Consider the following 20,780-nt stretch of genomic DNA (forward strand, 5'->3'; position numbering starts at 1 on the left):
GCATCATTTAATGGATAAAGTGAATATTCTCAGATCACATAACCACTTTAATTTTAGTACCAGGGCATACTTTTTAAGAAGTCACTTATTTATATTGTTTAAAATAGTAGCATTGAGAATGTGGGGAATTTAGTAGTCAGGGCTCTACTACTTACTTGCTGAACGATCTAAGGAAGTTTCTTCCCGTCTCTGAGCTTCAGTTTTATTCACTGATAAAATGGGCACAATAATACCTGTACTGTTTACATCACAGGATGTTTGTGAAAATCCACTGAGATCGCTGAAAGCAAAATGTTTTACAAATTAGACAAATAAATTTATAATTGATGTTAGTCTAGGAAGGGTAAGTGCTGTGAACTTCTCCTACTAAATACCAATGGAGTTTATTTGTGGTTGGTACAAAAAGCAAAAAAAAAAAAAGCAAAAAAAAGTGCTGTACATTTAGTCCTTTGTTTCTTTAAATTTTGAAGGAGCTCTACCACGTTCTGAAAAGGAATCTTATTAACAGTTTGGGAAAAGCCTTTATATTGAAACTTCTTGTAAGTTTTACATGCAAGGCACACAACGTGTATGTAAGGATATCTAGCCAACATGTGCCCTTTGAAAAGAGAAAAGCTCTTCTTTAACCATCTTCTCCAAGAATCGTTAATTTGTATCAGAAAATTGGAGAGGCATGCAGGGATACCTTCCTAAGGAGCATAAAATGTCTGAGCAATTATCACCCATAGCATCTGTCCCTTCTCTGATCTATTCCAGAGATCACTTGCCAATTCACAAATGCCATGGGGGACCTCTCCTGTGCGGTTACGTAACTCTTGACCTGTGTAGGGCTTTCCCCTAAAACTGCACCATGAGGTCCTTAAGGACAGAGGCTGTGACTTACAGGTACTTGTGTCTCCTAGTTTCCAGCAGTAAATATTTATTAAATGAAAACTTGGCTGAGGCTGCATATCAAGGTCAGGAGGAAGTGGTGCCTCTTGGCAGATTTTATCCTCAGCGTAGGTTACCTGTTCCTGCATAATTGAAAGAAGACTCTGTGGGTTTGAAGGCTGTCTAACCCTTTCACAGGAGGTCAAGTAACTGTGCTAGGCCATGGGTGTCAAATAAAGGGCATCACAGTTTAAGAAAGACATGAGAAATTAGGAGACAGTTCAGAGAACAGCTATCATGAAGATAAAGAGTTTAGAAAGGAAGATGTAGGAAGAGGGGAGGGAAATACTGGGATTATTTAAACCTGACAAGAGGAGCCTGAAAAAAGCACGAGAGGTAGTTGATTTTCAAACATTTATGGGGATGATTATATAGAGCAGAGCTTCTCAACCTTTGTGGCAAGGCACACTTAAAAGATTATATTTACAGGGCCCACAAGGATACTCAGGTAAGGCTGCTCAAGACTTGATTCTTCTCTAAGGCTTTGACATTCCTAGGTCCCACCCTGCCACCAGAGGACTTAGTGCAGCCTTTGGGTAGTGTTATGGACAGAATATTTGTGGTCCACCAAACTCATATGTTGAAACCCTAAGCCCAATATGATATCATAGTTTTAGGAGATGGGGCCTTTGGGAGGTGATTAGGTCCTAACAGTGGAACCTTCCTGAATGGAATTAGTGCTCTTATAGAAGAGACCTCACAGAGCTCTCTCACCCACTTTTTCTGCAGGGTTGCTGGGAGAAGACAGCTGTTTTCGAACCAGGAAGTAGGTGTCACCAGACACAGAATCTGCTGTTGCCTTCATTTCAGACTTCCCAGCCTCCAGAACTACGAGAAATAAGTGTTTGTTGTTTAAGCACCCAGTCTATGGTGTTTTGTTATGGCAGCCCAAACTGACGAGGTCAGGGATTTGTGCACATGTTAGAAAATTGATGTAGAGTGCAGGGCCTGTCTGTATTTTAGGTAGCGTAAGAAGAAGTAGGGTCAAAATGAAAGATGGAAGATTGGAATAAAATGAGGAAACACTTTATTCATAGATTTGAAAATACCAGATTGGTTTGTCAAAGGGTGTGTGTGTGTGTGTGTGTGTGTGTGTGTGTGTGTTTGTGTGTGTGTGTGTGTAGCATGTCCTAAAAGTCTTTATGCAGTTTAAGCTTCACTAACTTCAGAAAAATAAGTGCTACAGACTTATCCTCAAGATCTCGTGAAAGTTTAATTATTTACATTTATTTTATAGTAACTTTAGTTTTGTGAATGTTGAATAATGAATTATTCATTTTAATTATTTGAGTCAGCCCCTCTGACTGAAGATGGTAACGGCTGACTGCAACAAAAAGCAAAATTCCCTATTCAACATTTAGAAAACTGGATAAAAGAACTTTTAAGTTCTTTATAACTGGGTTTGTGTAGTGAAAAGATTCTATAGGAAAGGTGGATTTAAGGACATATATGATCCTGAGTATAAATGTGTGGGTACAAGCAAAAATTCCAGACAGTATTTCAGACACTTAAGGCAGTGGAGTTGGTGAGACCCAAGTCAAGTTTCTATCAAACAGTAAAGGGGACCCAGGTAGTATCTGGGTTACAGATGGGACAAGCAGAAAATTTCATTACTGTAAATATATGAAACCATGAAAGGATGGAGCTGGAAAATAGGATGGCAGGGTAGGGCAGAGGGACCTGGAAGGCCCAGCAGGGGCGGAAGGGTCTGCTGGACTGGTGGGTGGGGGAGGGGCTGTGGACACACCCTCTCCATGTTGTCCCCTCCCCCACACTCAGAAACCCTTTGTGACTCTTCAGTGCTCTGTGATACAGGCCTGGGACTGCACCCGCACTCTCAGTGCTCAGTATGCTCAGGCAGCCTTGCGGTTCAGAAATGGGATTCAGACCATGGAATGTTCTCTCATTTTTGAACAGCGTTATTGACCCATATCTGAGCTTTGGCTCAATGTCCTTGGATATTGACCAAAACCTCATCGTCCTGTGTGGGTTGGTGTTGCTTCTTCTGTTCCTGTGGTACCTGGTGAGCTTGCCATTTTCACCTACCTTCAATAAAACCAAAGACATCCGAAAGGTAAGCAGCCCGGGGTGAGCCCCCAACAGAGATTCTTTATTGTTGTTTCCATTTCTATTCCCACATTTTAAAATGAGATTGGTTGGCTCAGAGAGACACCTAAGATGGGAAGTTCAAGGAGAGGATAGAACATCATCGTCCTAGGGAAAGAAGCCAGGCAGGGCTAGGGGTTCAGGGAGGACTAAGGCTTTCAGTTGAAGCCCATGTCCCATCTGAGTGTTTGGAGGACTCCAGGATAAAATCCCAAACAGTAATTTTGTGGCCCTAGGTTGGGTTATTTAGAGAGTTTGGGATCTCTGCAGGAGAACAGAGTTCCCTAATGCTTGATCATGAGTACATTCTCATGTCAGGCATCACTCGACAAAGCCTTCCTTTGTGCTGGGCTGATCAGAGCAGCAATGCTGAGCCTCTGACCAGAGGCTGGAGCCTGAGCTCCAGGATACAGGGTGCTACCTGAGGGACATGGACGTGACTGTTGGCCTCAGATGCTATGCCCTCCTTGGGCAGATGACTTCTGACTGGGAATATCAAGTGTGGATCTCATAGACAAAAGTCCTTCTTTGAGTTTGTCAAAGAAGAAAAACATCGAAAGCACTTTAAGCCTTTAAAATTGATAAAAAGAAGGAACATAAAGTTCTATTAATTAAAATAGAGTCATATTATTCATGGATAATGAATATCTGAGTTTCCTAGAGAGGAGTGAGAGAAATGAGCCCCAGCCCTTCATTCTTTTCTTTTTGTTCTCAGCATCAGGGCAGAGCCAAGAGGAGAAGGAAAGGTGGAACACCGAAAGGTAAGGTTCTGCCTGTCCCACCTGAACTCTCCAAGGGTGACCCTTCCTGCCTTTTCCATGAGATCCAAGGTCCCTGATCTCTGAGGATGTCAACTGCTAGATACAGTTTCTCTCAGAAACCAGAGTTCTCAGAGGAGGGGCTTGTGGGAGGGCAGTCAGAGCCTGAGACACTCCTCAGATCCCCTGCTCTGCTCATCGCTGGGCATGAACCAGTGATGGGCCTGGGCAATGGGTGTTTCCCAACAGGTGGCCATGTGAGATGTCAAGAGTCAGAACTTCTGTGTCCTGACTTTGTAAAAGTCCTTTGACTTCCTGGATGATCAGATCCCTCTCTAAGGCAACACTGATCCCTGGGCTTCACATGGTGGTTTTGAGCATCACATGAGATAAAATGCATGTGAAAGTACTTTACAAGAAGCAACATACACATGTTAATATCACTGACCATTTGACCTCATCTACTAATTCTTGGGTCTTTCAGAGTCTAATATCCCAAGGGTTTCCCGTAAGGGGACTCCTTTTTTATACCTATGCTTCTACCTTCATTACATATAACCCACTCTCCTGGTTTCTCAGGTTGGAGATGTCACCAGACAGAAATAGAGGAGAAAACGATGCTGATTTCTATTCTGAAAAGGTGACTAGTCTTTCCCCTTCTTTCCTGATCCCTCCTTAGCATGTTCTATGCAATTCCAGGGATTCAGTGCAACCTGCTGTAGTCATGGCAGGGGGTAGCATAGGAATGAGTATGTGATGAAGGCCTTGAGGTGAGGGCTGTTGAGCATGTTGTGAACTCATGGATGTGGAGCAATGTGAAGGGGCAGCAGGCTTCAAATGACCCCACCCCTGCCAGGCCAGCAGGTCCCCCTTTCCTTATTCTGGTCCTGGTTGCATCTTTGTACTTCCTGTCTTCTGCAGCCTCCTGGGCCAGCACGATGACAACACCCGCATTCGTCGGCTCTTATGTCCAGACCCCTTCTGTGAGGTGTGTAATAATGCCACTGCTGAGATCAATCGGCTGCTACTCCCAGAGGCCCTGGAAGATTCTACTTCCTCTGTGTCCCCGTTGGCTTCCACAGCTCCTGTGAGTGAGCCATCATTTACTCTGTCCCCTGCCTTCTCAACAGTCCCTCCAAGAGACCTAACACCAGCCTCTCTTCTTGAGCCTTCCCCACTGCCCCCCTCCGTTCTCTCCCCTGGCCCAATGACCCCCTTAGTTGACTCTTTTTCACCCTCCCCATTGGGTCATTCTCTGGCACCAGAGCCTTTTCCTTCCTTGGATTCCGAATTCCCAGTGGACTATTCCCCACCCCAACCCCTTGCCTTTCCCCCTCTCCTACCACATGACACTCAGACAGCAGATCCTGTCCTCCCACGAGAGGCCACTTTGTCTCCGGATACCGTTTTCTCTCTTGACCCCACCCTTTCCCAAGATATCAATCCCTTACCAGATTTGTCCCAGGCAATGAATCACCCCGATTCTTTTGCTTGCCATCATGCACCACCAACTCTGTCTGTTTCACCACAGCCAGAGTGCACTTTATCTGTGACTCAACCTAAATCAACTTCCATCTTACTGGCACAATGTGATTTCAATCAACAGTTTCTTGACCTCCATTCTTCAGAGGCCTCTTCTGGGGGAGACCCTGCAGCCAACCTTGTAGAGCCTGGTAACCTCTCATTTCTCAGCCCTGATGTCCTGGCACTCCTGGAGAGACAAGTCCAAAAGAGGAGCGATTTCCTGATGTGGAAGGAAAAGGAAAATGAAAAAGGTTCTTTTCCAGAACAACTTAGGCCAGTCTACCAACTAAATTCTTCATGGAAAATGTTAGCGTCAACTGGTGATAAGCATGACTCGGCAGGCTGCCTTCCCTTTCGGAGCAGCAAAGACAGACCAGAGGAGCTGCATGTGCAGCAGCCCCCATATCCTAAGACCCTGGAGGACCATTTACAGCAAAAACCTATCCAGTTCTTCTGGGGCCTCCCGTCTCTGCACAGCGAGTCCTTGCCCTCTGCTGTTCATGTCTTGGCTGACAGTTCCTCAATCTTTATTTTCAATAGAAACTCGAATGCCTCCACAGGCCGAGAATCACCAGTGCTTCCTGATCCCCTGCCTCTGTCCTTGCCTGAGATTCAGCCTGAGCCCTTGCCTCAAACCCTGCCTCAATCTCAGCCCCTACCTCTTACTCAGGTCCAGTCCCAGGCCGACCCTCAGTCTCCACTCCCAGTCATACCATCTGATCCTCTACCCCAGATCAGGACCTGTGGAGTAAGTTTCCACAGACCTCAGGATGAGTCCGAGTCTCTCTCCTCATCTGAAATTCAACAGCTGGAATGGAACATTTTACAGAAACAACAGGAAAATTTGTGGGGTTTACCCTCTGTGGTCCAAAGATCTTGGGAAGACTTTTGTCCATCAGCTCCTAACACTCCTCGCCACCGGGCCCCCCAGGCCCATGTTTCAATCTCCATCCTTCCTGGGGAGTTTCCTCTCAGTGATGAAGTTCGGAAGAAACTAGAGCATCACCTTAGAAAGAGGCTCATCCAACACCGGTGGGGCCTGCCCCGCAGAATCTACGAGTCTGTGTCACTGATATTGCCTCCAAATGGTTTTTCAGAGGCATCTGAGTCGGTGAGCAGTAATGGAGTCTCACTGATCTCTGTGTTTAAGGGTCAGAGTAGCAAAAATGTAAATGTTGGATTGAGCCAAACTGGAGGCTCCCATGAGAGGAGCTCAGAAATGTTCCAGCTAGAGGAAGGTGTGGGGAAGAATCTGGGACACAGCCTAGAGAATGGCCCAAAAGATCACCTGTTGAATGACCCAAAGAGCTCTTCAGGTAAGGATCTGGGGTATGACTCTGAGAAAGACCTAAACAGTCAGATGGTGAGTCTCTCAGAGAAAAATTCAAGGATGTCAGCAGAGAGTCTAGGTCAGAGACAACTTCAAAATGTCCTAAAAGTACATTTGAGCAAGAAGTTTGGAGAAATAAATGAGGGTCGGCTCCCTGGGACTGTGCATAATTCATGGCATGCTATCAAGCAAACATTGCTTCTTTCTGTGAAATCCCACACCCAAACAGAACAGAGAAGTTTGCCATCATCAGTGGGTGTGGCCTACTCCCTGAATACCTTCCAGGACCTGACTTTTGTTGATTCCAATACACAACAGATGCTGGAAGCCCATATTAAAAGGTTTCGTATGAGGATGTTGTGGGCCCTTCCCCGCAAGGTCCTTAAATCCATACGGATCTTTAAATTGAAAGATGCCTCATCCCAGTCCTTGTCTCATGCCAACTTGCCCTCCTCAACCAATGTGATTTCTGAGGCAGACTCCAAATCTGGGAGCTTCAAGTCCTTTAGAGGAAGCTCTGAATCTCTCCATGGAGACAAAGTGGCAACAACCAATTCAGCCCCTGTCCTGGATCGTTCTCTCCCTGCCACCTCGCCTGTGGGCAAAGGAGGACAGAGGGTCCTGAGACAATCACGCTCTGATGTCAACCGTGGGCTGGCAGAGGATGTTCAGAGAATTAAGGATGCCAGACAGACTCGTCTGTCTGTTTCACTCCGCATCACAGGGAAAGCAGGTCATAGACAGACTCAGCTAGCCAACAGATATCCCCAAAAGCTGCTTGCAAAGCAAGCTGGGGCCAGATATGAGCCGAAGCATAAGAGTGTGAGTTCCAGTGATAAAGGAGAAATGCAACGGGGCAAAAAGGTGGAGAAGTCAGAACCTGTTTCCATGCCCAAATTGTCTAGGGAGGTATTCACGGCTGAGGGGCTTGATCCTCTTCAATTAAAAACTAGTGACATGGTGACAACTAGCAAGCCAGGGAGCTCCCAAATGATAAACGTGAATGAGAATAAAGCAGAAACTACCGTGACCACTGGAAGCCCCCCACCCAAATTACCAGTTCGCCAAGATCCTAAATCATTAGACCTTAAAGAACAACTGTTCCGTGAGTTAAACTTTAAACTGGAGAACAGGGAGCATAGCCAGGCTCAAGGCCAACCCACTGACACATCCCTTGCTTCAGATAACTTGACTTACGAGGCCTCACTGACTCATGCCCAAGGTGTCTCAGGTGGGGACATGGGAGCTTCCCACGTGCTGCATGTCCATTTGAAGGACAGAGGAATCAGGATGGAGCAGCAGCAGGAACCTTGGGCCCCTAAGCAGGCCTTAAGGAGGTGCCAGCATAAGAACTTCCCACCAACTGCAAAGGGAGTGAGCCCTCTGGAGCCCAAGGCAAAAGAGCTTGATGGAGGGGATAAAGGCTTGGGGACATCCCAACTTAGGAGGAAGAGTTTCCCTACTCAGGAGATGGTACTAGGGCAGACACCTGTGAGCAAGTCTTCCCAGACCCTGTCACAGAAGGGACAGCCTCTTCCTGAAGGCCATAACGGAAAAAGAATGATGCACTTCTTGCAATGGCTTTATTCTGGGATAGAATACAAAAGTCAAGAAGATGCCCGGGAAAAGGGCAGCCCCATATCAACTGTGCAGAACAGAGGCCTAGTTAAAAGTAAAGCTGCCTTTACTGGGACAGCTGAAGCTCAGAAAATCGTGACAGACAACGGGAAGTTCCTAGTGGAGAAACTGGGGTGTCAGCATGCAATTGATGTCACCTGCTCTCAAGGGCCCCGTCCTCCCCCAGTGCAGGTGAGGAAAACTCAGCAAAAGGCGGAAGTGCAGGTCCGGACACAGCCTGTCCAGGGACATCCTTTCAACTACAGGGCTCCCTCCTGTAAAGTGACAAATACCAAGTCCTGCCATCAAATATCAAGTCCTATCTTTGCTGGCCAGAGTTATCCTCCAAGTACAAGACAGATCAGAGATAAGAAGAGACACCCCCAGAAAGTTGTGGCATTCAAGGACCAGCAACTATGTCACAGACATCTCCCACCAGTGTCCCACGGGGAGCCTGTGCCCCATCCAAGCCCCACCCACAGGCGTCAAGCTGGCCAGGCACCCACGGCTGCTCTCAGCACTGCTGAAGGCACTGTGTTTGGACATCGGTCTCTACTCTTTAGACAGAAAACAATTCTCCACAATTCCCAGGGAGGAAGACTTCCCATCCAGAAATAACTCCTTCCTTGTGGAGATTATTGATTCTCCCAAATAAATAGTTATCTAATAATAGTGTATCTTTTCTGTGTACTGTGTTGGGGGCATGGGTTTTGGGTAACTCAGGGCTTATGTGTAAGGGAAAGGAAGGAGATAGTTCAGCTCTTACTGATTGCTTCCTTTGGCTTTGGCTAAAAGGTGACCAGTCCTCTGGAGTTCTTGCTGAACCCCGCCACCCCACCCCCCACCCCAAAGCCCATTTCCTCCCTGATGAAATTCGAGGAGATGGGCTTTGTCTTCTGCCGCTTAGCTTAGCCTTAATGAAATTGTATAGCAGCCCACATCTCCCCCCTCGCTGAACGTTTTATATCCTTTAGAGAAGTAGGGAAGATAGGTCTTTTATACCTGAGGAGCGTTAAGGACAGGTATCCTTTCTGAAAATAATGCTGAAGAAGAAACAACAGCTTAATCGTTACTTAGAACTCAGTGACCAGAGGCTGCTACAGGGGGCTGAACCCTGAATGGCACTATGTGGGCGGAGGTGTTGCTCTACTGGACCCTGGGCTAGTTGCCGTAGGGTCCAGGAACAGCACAGCAGCCGCTTGAGGATCTGTGATGTGGGTCATGTCAATGTATCGGGAGAGCATACTTTAAACTTGACGTGGCGCTTTCCTTACTAGAAAGGCACCCTGGGGAAGTGGTTCCCCTCCCTGGGTATTTTTTCGGGCTGCTCAATTGATGACATTTTTTTTGGGCAGAGGAAAAGCACCACTCAGCTGTCAGTGGTAGGAATGTTGACCAGGCAGCCACCTACCTCCCAGGGTAAAATACAGCTGAGAGTAAGCAAAAGATGTCTTAAAGGGAGTGGGAAAGTAAGAAAAAGTGAAGAGAAAGAATGTCCTTACTGGTGGAACAAAGTTCATGCCTCATCATTCCCATATCCTGACCCTGTCCTGCTCCCCCATTCCTCAATCTGATCCAAGCACCATGTCCCTGAGGCTGACCAGAGAACTGCACAGCACACTGATGCCTTATATCAAAAGGGCACGGGGGTGCCTTTGAGTACTAAAACAGTATCTCCAAGGATGTCATCAAGATGGCATCCCCCTCTCTGGGGAAGGTGATCGCGGTGCTTTCTTTCCATCTATGCTTGATGGGAATATACAAGGTATCGCCCTTAGTGTGTACAGTTCACCAGTCAAGATGAAGGTGCCACCACTGATATTCATAGCCTTGGTGGAGCCGTGGTACGCCTCCCCCAGGATACCTGCAGCTCATGAACCAGAGGTGAGTCCTAGACTATGCACTGGGGTATCAGACATTTGGGGGCTTACCATGGACCTCCTTTTTTTGGCCAAGGCTGCACCACACATACCCACCCTTACAATGAGGTCTAGAGGGAAGGCAACTCTACTTGTACAGACTGGGACTCAAAAATAGGGTGAGTATCCTAGAGAGCACTTGAGGTAGTTTTTCCAGAAAGACTTACGGATACTGGGTGTTAAAACAAAAAACCAAAAATAGATGTGCACTACAGCCTTCTCTCACTAATTTTATTTTCTTATCCAGAGTTATGACATTGATCCTACAATATCTGAAGCTTATGGTCACAGAGAGAAGGCAGATTCCGTGGAGCCCCCGGGAGAGGGACAAAAGGTGGAGGGGGCCCAGGGTGGGGAACATGAAGAGGTGAGGAGTGGTGGAGGGCTCTAACCTCCATGTGGATAGACCTGTCAATAACCCAGCTTCCCTGTTCCTACGTCATCTCATTTTTACTTCCATTCCAGTGCAGTCACTGCCACACTGTAGGGCTTGTTACCAGGAACACTTCTGCCACCTGGAATAATACATTCTGACATTCCACCCTTTGGCCTCATCCTCCATCCTTCCAGCTTATATACTACTTGTTAATTTTTCAACTTTAGGTCGTTTTTCCACTTACTCTTCCTCTATCCACCAAGCTCTTGTCTTCTTTTTCTCTCTCTCCAAGGAAGGCTTGGCGGTCTATCAACATTTAAAAAGCTCCACTACAAATAGGCCCCATCCAATCACCTTTAATCCTTCCTGTCTGGCAAAATCCCCTATCTCTGCCTTTTCCAGAAATACCTTCCCATAAGTAGCTGATGACTATTGGATGAAATCTCACAATCAAGTCTACTGATGCCATGATAAGTTCAGCCCTCATACTACCTGGAAATAATGCATCCATTCCACAGATTCTTATTCCATGCTTGCTTACATGTGAACAAAACAAATGGAACTTAGGTCACTGTTTCCTTAGTCCATTTTCTCTCCGGTGCTACTCAAATCTATTTCAAATCTCCTTCACTTTTCTCAAATTTAGGCCATCTCCACTTGCTCAGCAGATGTGCCAAGCCACCATTCGCAGAGGAACTAGAAGTCACGAGATGGGAAATTTTCATCAAAATCCTTAAAAAAAAAAAAAACAAAACTTTCCCATTCCTCTTTTCCTTCTTCCTTCCTGTTATATGGAAAGAAGTTTCTTTCCCAACCTCAAAGGAATTACACTTCCTGAAATGTCCTTATTGAGAGATAGCTAAACTCTAGTCTTGATGGACCGATCACCCTGGCCAGGTATCGTTTTGCTCCCTCCCTCTCCTTATGAGTCACTCTACATCTTTTATTATTTTTAAAGCTGTTTAGTACAAAAATGTTTAAACATGCACGAAAGCAGACAGAACAGTGTAACCTCCCATACACTCCTCACCGAGCTTTCACAGTTATCATTTGGCATGTGTGATACATCCCATCTTTTACACTGATTAAAGTGTAAAAGCCCATTTAAACGTCTTGTCATCTATCTCTTAAGACATATGCTATGTGCCCATGTCAAAGCTCTCACATTTCTTTGATATTTATCACCTGTGGTACACAGTTATTCACAACAGACGTACACAGCATTGGTGACACAAAAGCATTGTGCTTTAGAGGCTCTGGCAATCAGTTCTGCTCTGCCTTTTAGTCAACCCTGAGGAGTCATTTGAATGAATTCCTCCCTCAACCCCATAGAGGAAGTAATCTTACAGATCAAATTCAGTGCACAATATTGCTTTCCCTTAATCACACAGTAACTATAACATGCAGAAAGAATAGAAGTAGTCAACTGTGCATGTTGATAAAGACTTGACATCATTATATGTGTTTTCAAATATTTACAAGAAAATATTTTTCCTGTCACATAGTTAAAATGAGCTATTGTGTTGCAAGTTAAACACAGTAGATAAAACACACTTGTTTATCTTCTCTCTTTCCCCAAATGCCATTCAAAGCAAGAGTAGATAAAAAAAAAAAAGAGTAGGTGAAAAGAGGTTCAACATCTCTAGCCATCAGGGAAATGAAAACCAAAGCCACTATGATATAACACTTCACACACACAAGAATGACTAGAAACAAAAAGTCAGATTAAAACAAGTGTTGGTGAGAATGCAGAGAAACCGGAACCCTGATACACTGCTTGTGGGAATGAAAAATGGTGCAGCTGTTTTGGAAAACTGTCTGGCAGCGCTTCAAAATGTTAAACATAGAATTACTATGTGACCCAGCAACTCCACTTCCAGGTATATACTCAAGAGAAATGAAAACATATGTCCGCACAAAAACTTGTAAACGAATGTTCATAGCAGTATTATTCCTAAGAGTTAAAAGGCAGAAACAACCCAGATGTCCATCAGCTGATGAATGGGTAAATAAAATATGGTATATCCATGCAGTGTAATATTTTTGGCATTAAAAAGCACTGATACATGCTACAACATGGCTGAACCTTGAAAATTTTATGCTAAGTGAAAGAAGCCAGTCACAAATAACCACATATGATTCCATTCATGTGAAATGTTCAGAATAGGGAAACCAAGAGAGGACAGAAAGTAGATTAATGGTTGCTTAGAGCTGGGAGATGAAGGGTGGCGGGTAATAGCTAAAGGCTACAGGGTTCTTTCTGAAGTCATGAAAATGTTTTTAAAATTGTGGTGATGCACATGTCCGTGAGTATACTAAAAATCATGGAATTACACACTTTAAATGAGTAAATTGTATGGTATGTGAACTATATTTCAATAAAACTATTCAAACAAAGGATTTAAAAAGAATAAGTGCTTAAGGATGACTAGAAGGAGAGAGGATACGACAAAAGATGTCAACACATGTTTGGAAGACGGAAATCTGGTGGAGGAATGGTAACTGGCGAGCAGAGCAGACGAAGTGCTGGCAAACCAATTCACACCACAAAATGCCAGAAGACAGATGACCTGGTGGCACCAGATAAGAAAAATTAGGGGTTCCGTGCTGTAAACATGTTGATTTTTTTCCTTCTTTTTTTTTTTTGTATTGTGTTTAATTGAAAAAAATTTGTTGGTGGGGAGCGGGTGGTGCTCTTCTACAGCATTTTGTAAACTCCTGTTGAAATGTGCAGAGGATCCCAGGTTTCTTGCCTGGGACAGAACTAAGGCTTCCAATTGAAGCCTGTGGCCCACTTGAGTGTTTGGAGATTCCAGGATAAAATCCCAAGCAATAACTTTGCAGTAACTTTGTGGTCCTGGGTTGGGTTATTTAGAGAGTTTGGGATCTCTGCAGGAGAACAGAGTTCCCCATTGCTTGATCATGCATCACATTCTGACGTCAGGCATCACTCGACAAAGCCTTCCTTTGTGCTGGGCTGATCAGAGCAGCAATGCTGAGCCTCTGAGCAGAGGCTGGAGCCTGAGCTCCAGGATACAGGGTCCTCTCTGAGGGACATGGACGTGACTGTTGGCCTCAGATGCTATGCCCTCCTTGGGCAGATGACTTTTGACTGGGAATATCAAGTGTGGATCTCATAGACAAAAGTCCTTTGAGTTTGTCAAAGAAGAAAAACATCGAAAGCATTTTAAACCTTTAAAATTGATAAAAGGAAGGAACATAAAGTTCTATTAATTAAAATAGAGTCATATTATTCATGGGTAATGAATATCTGAGTTTCCTAGAGAGGAGTGAGAGAAATGAGCCCCAGCCCTTCATTCTTTTCTTTTTGTTCTCAGCGTCAGGGCAGAGCCAAGAGGAGAAGGAAAGGTGGAACACCGAAAGGTAAGGTTCTGCCTATCCCACCTGAACTCTCCAAGGGTGACCCTTCCTGCCTTTTCCATGAGATCCAAGGTCCCTGATCTCTGAGGATGTCAACTGCTAGATACAGTTTCTCTCAGAAACCAGAGTTCTCAGAGGAGGGGCTTGTGGGAGGGCAGTCAGAGCCTGAGACACTCCTCAGATCCCCTGCTCTGCTCATCGCTGGGCATGAACCAGTGATGGGCCTGGGCAATGGGTGTTTCCCAACAGGTGGCCATGTGAGATGTCAAGAGTCAGAACTTCTGTGTCCTGACTTTGTAAAAGTCCTTTGACTTCCTGGATGATCAGATTCATCTCTGAGGTAAATAACCATTGACCTGTATTCCTCAAAGGGTGGTTCTGAATATCACATGGGAGAATACATATGAAAGCCCTTTGTGAATGATAAAGCAACATATATTTGAGCTTTGTTATTATCATCATTGACCATGTGATCTGACCCTATTTCCTAGTTCTTGGGGCTCTCCAAGTCCAATCCACCAAGGGTACCACTAAAGGACATTCTACTAAGCGTCCTATAAGGTCTCCTTGTTTCTACCTTCATCACTCTCCTGGTTTCCCAGGTTGGAGAGCTTGCCAGAGCAAAGTTGAGGAGGCAAGGAAGGTGCTCTCTCTTCTGCAAAGGTGACTGAACATTACCTTCTTTCCTGTATCCCGCTTTTTAGTGGAGTCTTTGAAGTTCTAGGGCCTCAGTGAAGCTGGTATTGACATGGGAGGGAAAATCCTCAGATTCAGAATGTGAAAGCCTTGGGGAGGGGGATAAAAGATTTATTGTGAGATAAAGGAAGTAAAAGAATGTGAAAGGATAGTATACATTGGGCAGCCATACTTTTGCCAGACCTGCCAGGGTCTCATGTTTGTTCTGGTCCTGGTTGCATCTTTGTACTTCCTGTCTCCTGCAGCCCCCTGGGCCGGCACGATGACACCACCTGCTTTTGTCGGCTTTTATGTCCAGACCCCTTCTGTGAGGTGTGTAATAATGCAACTGCTGAGGTCAATCGGCTGCTACTCTCACAGGCCCTGGAAGATTCTACTTCCTCTGTGTCCCCCTTGGCTTCCACAGCTCCTGTGACTGAGTCATCATTTACTCTGTCCCCTGCCTTCTCAACAGTCCCTTCAAGAGACCTAACACCAGCATCTCTGCCTGAGCCTTCCCCACTGCCCCCCTCCGTTCTCTCCCCTAACCCAATGACTCTCTTAGTTGACTTTTTTTCACCCTCACCACTGGGTCACTCTCTGGCACCAGAGCCTTTTCCTTCCTTGAATTCCCAGTGGACTATTCCCCACCCCAACCCCTTGCCTTTCCCCCTCTCCTACCACATGACACTCAGACAGCAGATCCTGTTCTCCCACGAGAGGCCACATTTTCTCTCTTGACCCCACCCTTTCCCAAGATATCAATCCCTTATCAGATTTGTCCCAGGCAGTGAATCACCCCGATTCTTTTGCTTGTCATCATGCACCACCAACTCTGTCTGTTTCACCACAGCCAGAGTGCACTTTATCTGTGACTCAACCTAAATCAACTTCCATCTTACTGAAGCCTGTCCTGGAGAAGTTATCTCCAGATAGCTCTGGTGGGTTATCCACTTGTGTTTCAACAATCAGAGGCACTGAGCTTTCAAGCCTGTCAATTTCCGACTGCTCCTGGTGGCAAGCTCATGCCAAGAACGTGTTCCTCCCCACAGTATCACACTCTGATCTTCAGAGAGAGAATGTTTCCCTCCATCTACCAGACACCTGTCTCTGGAGAGACTCTGTTACCAAGCACATGGAGGCCAACAGCCATTCTTTCTTTGGCTTTAACATCCAGGGACTCTTGGAGAGACAAATAAAAAAGAAAATGGCTCTCCAGAGTTTAGAGAAGAAACAAAAGGAAGAGGGACCATTTTCAAAACAAATGTCAGAATGCCAACAGACATCTTCAGGGAATTCATTGCAGTCACTTGATGTAAAGGACACTAGAGCCCCCCAAACTGGCTGGAACAGTGAAAGCAAAACAGAGCAGCTGCGCATTTGTCAGCAGCTCCTATATGACATGACTTTGGGGGAAAACTTGCAGCAGAAATATAGCCAGCTCTTCTGGGGTCTTCCCTTTTTGCACAGTGAGTCCCTAGTGGCTACTCTCCTGGCTTCTAGTAGTAGTTCCCCACTAGAGTCTCACTCTGTTTTATTCAATGGAATCTGTAATGCTTCTGCATTCAAAATGCGGGATCAAGGATCTCCACCACTTCTTCATTCCCCTCCTCTTCTGCTCCCTCATGTACATCCACAGCCCTTGCCTCAAACTAAACCCCAATCCCAACTCCCAATTCTACCATCTTCTTCTCCATCCCAGATTAGGGACCATGGAGTATCTTTCCATAGATTCCAGAATGAGTCGACTCTCATATCGCGACTGGAAATCAACACCTGGAATGGCACGTGTTGCAGAAACAACAGGAAAGTTTGTGGGGTTTAATTCCTGTGCTCCAAAAATCTCAAGAAGCCACTTGTCCTCAAGCTCTTAACCTCCCATTGGTCAACCGGTCGTCCCATGCCTATGTACCAGTCTCTGTCCTTGGCCATTTTCATATCACCAGTGAACCCCGGGAGAAACTGGAGCTCCACGTTCCAAGGAGGCTAATTCCACGATGGTGCCTCCAAGCCTGTAGGAATCTAGAGTCCCCAGCACTGATGGAGCCTCAGTATAAATTAAAAGAAGTACCTCGGCAGAGAGGCACACATGTTCACTTACAAATCTCTGAGCTTCAGGGCAAGGATAGCAAGGATATAGGGAAGACTGAATTGGGTCTCCCAGCAAATTTCCATGAGAGGGCCCCAACAAAGTTTCAGCTAAGGGATGACATGAGGAAGAATCTTGGCTATATCCGAGAGAAGAGCCCAGAAGACAGTGCCACAAGAGGTCTCAGAATGTTACCTAGTGCAGGGTCTGAGGGCTGCTTTGGAGACAAAAACTAACTGTGTGCGTCACTCAAGGAATCACTCAGGGAATGAATTATTAAATGTCTCAAGGAAGGACATAGATTGGAATCAAATAAAAACCATTCTTAGATTACATGTGAGCACGAAGTCTTGGCAGATCAGTGCAGGTAGGATTCCTATAGGTGTGTGTCGTTCATGGCTGGCTGACGACAATACTTTGCCTCCTTCTGGGAGTTCCCAGACCGATATGGAAGACGCAGATTCAAAAAGTGCAATGGTAGGTAAAGTCTACCACCAGATTAGCACTCTAGAGCTTTCTTTTCTTGATCCTAACATCCGAAAGGTGCTAGGAGCCCATATTTTAAGGTTTCGTGTGACTCAGAGATGGGGTCTACCCCTCAAGGTTCTTGAATCCATAAAATTCTATATGTTGAGGGAAGCCAAAACATGGCCTCTTCCTCAATTTGACTTTCCCTCCTCAACCACCCATATTTCTGGGGTGGATTCCAAAGGTGAGGTTTCCAAGCCCCTTGAAGGAAGTTCTAAAACTTCTCAGGGAAACAAGGTGAGAACTACAAATTCAGTCCCGGTGCTGGATCATCCTCTTCCTGTTATCTCATCTGTGGACAAAGAAGGACAGCGGGCCCCGCAACCATCACACTCTGATATCGACCAAAGGCTTGCAGAGGACGTTCAGACAATTGAGCATGGCAGACAGACTTTTCAGCCACTCACACACAGAAACAAAGACAAAGTGAGTCAGAGTGAGACTCTACTAGACCACAGATGCAGCCCAGAAGTGCCCATGAGGCAAGCCGGGGATGGACATGAGCCAAGGGATGAGAACATGAACTCCAGTGATACAGTAGAAATGATTCAGGGCCCAACGATAGTGGGGAAGAATTTAGAACATTCTTTCATGTCCAATGTATCCAGGGAGATATTCAAGGCCAAGGAGCTGTGTGCTCTTAAATCACAATATTGGGACATCTTGACAACCGGCGAGTTGGAAAGCTCCCAAATGGCATATGTCAATATGGATAAAATAGAAACTACCCTGACCCCCCAATGTCCCTCACCAAAAATAACTGTTCCCCAAGATTCTAAACTATCAGACCTTCAAAACCAGCTCCTTAGTGAGTTAAAGTTTAAATTCGAGGGTAAGGAGCATAGCCAGGCTGTACACTGTCCCACTGACATGCCCCTGTTTTCAGGTAGGTTGCCTTCCAAGTCTTCACTGATTCATGTCCACAGTGCCTCCACTGGGGACACGGCAGCTTCCCAGGTGCTGCATGCCCACGTGGAGGACAGTGGGATCAGCACGGAGCAGAGGCAGGATCCCTCTAAGCATGTCTTATGGAACTGCCAGGTTAAGAATTTCCCACCTGTTGCAAAGAGAGTGAGACCTCCGGGCTCCAAAGCAGGAGAATACAGAAGTGAGGATTCAGGACTAGGGACATCTACAGGCAGAAAGAAGAGCCACCCTGTTGAGGAAAATTAAAGGACACTTCCCCACCTCTGTCACAGAATGAACAGCTTCCTCCAGAAAGTTACTTCAGAAAAAAGATGAGGTGACTTTTCCAGTGGATTGACTCCAAGAGGAAAATCAAAGACCAGGCAAGTCCCCAGCAAAAAGCCAAATTCATGTCAACCTTTGTGCAGCACCAAGACTCAGTTGAAAGTGCAGCTATCTTTGTGAGCTATGGGCCTCCTGAAGCTCAGGAGCTCATGACAGCCATTGGGAAGATCCTAGAGGAGAAGCTGGCATGTAGGTTCAAATCTGAGGCCTTGGAGTTAAGTCAGCACAGGAAGAAACTGCAGACCCAGGTACAGCCTGACAAGGGACATCCCTCCAACTGTGGGGCTCTCTCTGACCCACAGCAAGAGGAATGGGCATGTACCAAGTCCTCAAATCAAGAAGCTGTTTCTGTTGACCAGACTTGTCTTACAAGTGTTAGACAGAACAGAGACAGGATCAGACATCACCAGGAAGTTGTGGCCTTTGAGGGCTAGGTATTATGCCAGAGTCAACCCTCTTCCCTGTCCTCCAGGGAGCTTGTACCCAATCCAAGCCCCACCTACGTGCATCAAGAATGCCAGGTACCTCCGGCCACCCTCACCCCTGATGAAGGCACTGTGTTCAGAGATTTGACTCTTCTATTCAAACAGAAATTGCTTCTCCAGCATTTTCAGGGAGAAAAAATTTCTCCAAAGAACTCAGTCGTTGTTGAGAAAACCTCGCAGTTTTCATGATAACACATCCTCTGATGAAAACAATCTTTCTTTAGTACAACTGAGAATATTGATCCTCCTCAATAAATGTTTCTTCTAATAGAGAAACATTAGTGCTCTCTGTGTACTGCACTGGGGGCATGGGTTTTGGGTATCCTGGAACTTGTTTGTAGAGAAAGGAAGGAGTAGTTCAGCTCATACTGATTTCCTCTCTTGGCGTCTAAGAGATGACGAGTTCCTTGCAGGGAACCTGTCCGCAGCCTCCTCAGTTTCATCCTGGGGTCCTTTATTTGATCCTGCTTAGATGTCCCCTACTTAAAAAACTTTATTTTTCTATAAAAAAGTACAAAAACTTTACTCTAGAAACTTTCAGGCTTTTCCGAAGTGAGAAAAGCCCTTAAAGTCCAGAACTTGGCTCAAACTGTCTTCTTATCTGCTCTCAAACTATCCTGAACTATATGCAGCTACAGTTGGATAAGTTACTCTGGCATAATGTAGCCAGAATTAACTCTTGTTCCTGCAGAAAGTTTTGGAGAGTGTTTAGGCCCTGAGGTTAGTGGAAGACAGAAATCTTCCTCTTAGATCTCTTGGTGAGGATCAAATGTCACCTGCAACTGAGAGCCCTTCTCTCCTTCATGAAGTTTGTAGTGATGGGCCATGTTCCCCACCCCTTAACCTTACCCTAATGAAAATGGGTAGCAGTTCACTTTTTCCCCTTCCTCTACCCTTACTGGAGCAGTAGGGAAGACTGAATTGGCAGCTCTGAAAAGGACAAGGGATATGAATATTTTCCTGAAGATGGTGACTTACTTTCGTTTAGAAAGAAGCTGCTGATTCTCATAGGTAGGTGGTCATTGAGTGGGGTGTATATAAATGGGCTTTGTGATTGTGGACGCTGGGTTGGCCAGGGCAGCGTCTAGGAACTGGGTGGGTCCGGCTTAACAATCTGCTACACATGGGGTGTTAATCTGTCTGGAAAGCACATTTTGAGCTTGACAATGAGGTCTCTGTGCTTGTGAGAACACCTTGAGGAACAGGAAGAGCTGCTCCTCAAGGAAATTTCTTCAGGATATGTAGCTTAATAGCATCATTTACAGGAGTGGTCATCAGGCAGTCACCCAGAATTTTGGGGAAAAGGAGAAAGAGAGTAAGGAAAATGTAATGGTGGAATGAATGGGAAAGGAAGCAAAAAATGAGAAGGGGAAAGAATGACATCATCATCACTACTCATGATCCCATACTGCCCATCCATTCCACCCAACACAACCCTACCTATGCCTCCAGTACCTCCTGGCTACTAATCAGGGTTTTGTAGAGCACAATGATACCATTTTAACATAAGAGTATACTGGATAATCTTTGAGCATGAAGACAGTATTCCCAGGGATGTCATCAGGGAGACGTTGTGCTATTCGGTGCCTGCCCTCCCAGTCATGGTACATATTTCACCAAGATTACAGTAATTTAGGGGTGTATTAGTTATCTATTGCTGTATAAAGGACACCCCTAAATTTAGTGGCTTAAAAAAGCACATATTCGGGGCTTCCCTGGTGGCGCAGTGGTTGAGAGTCCGCCTGCCGATGCAGGGGATATGCGTTCGTGCCCCGGTCCGGGAAGATCCCACATGCTGTGGAGCGGCTGGG

At 45.7% G+C, this 20,780-nt stretch overlaps 1 protein-coding gene and 1 pseudogene across 2 annotated transcripts; both read left to right on the forward strand.

The window, feature by feature from the left end:
• The first annotated feature begins 1,262 nt into the window (after nucleotides 1-1,262).
• Nucleotides 1,263-11,560, forward strand: LOC149748988 (spermatogenesis-associated protein 31D4-like). Of its 2 annotated transcripts, XM_089913344.1 has the most exons (5): nucleotides 1,263-3,004; nucleotides 3,752-3,797; nucleotides 4,374-4,434; nucleotides 4,716-4,881; nucleotides 5,401-11,558. In XM_089913344.1, the coding sequence occupies exons 1-5, from the start codon at nucleotides 2,780-2,782 to the stop codon at nucleotides 8,881-8,883; spliced, it is 3,981 nt and encodes a 1,326-aa protein (XP_089769470.1). In that variant the 5' UTR covers nucleotides 1,263-2,779; the 3' UTR covers nucleotides 8,884-11,558. The 2 variants fall into 2 exon arrangements, with proteins under 2 accessions (XP_089769470.1, XP_089769469.1); XM_089913343.1 differs by having other exon boundaries at nucleotides 4,716-11,560.
• Nucleotides 11,561-13,809: 2,249 nt separating this feature from the next.
• Nucleotides 13,810-19,566, forward strand: LOC149748989 (spermatogenesis-associated protein 31D1-like; annotated as a pseudogene).
• The last annotated feature ends 1,214 nt before the right edge of the window (nucleotides 19,567-20,780 follow it).

The sequence above is a fragment of the Delphinapterus leucas genome, chromosome 6, assembly GCF_059928025.1.
Source record: "Delphinapterus leucas isolate spDelLeu-1000000601 "Yukka" chromosome 6, BTC_Dleu_Yukka2, whole genome shotgun sequence".
In the NCBI taxonomy this organism is placed as follows: Eukaryota; Metazoa; Chordata; class Mammalia; order Artiodactyla; family Monodontidae; genus Delphinapterus; species Delphinapterus leucas.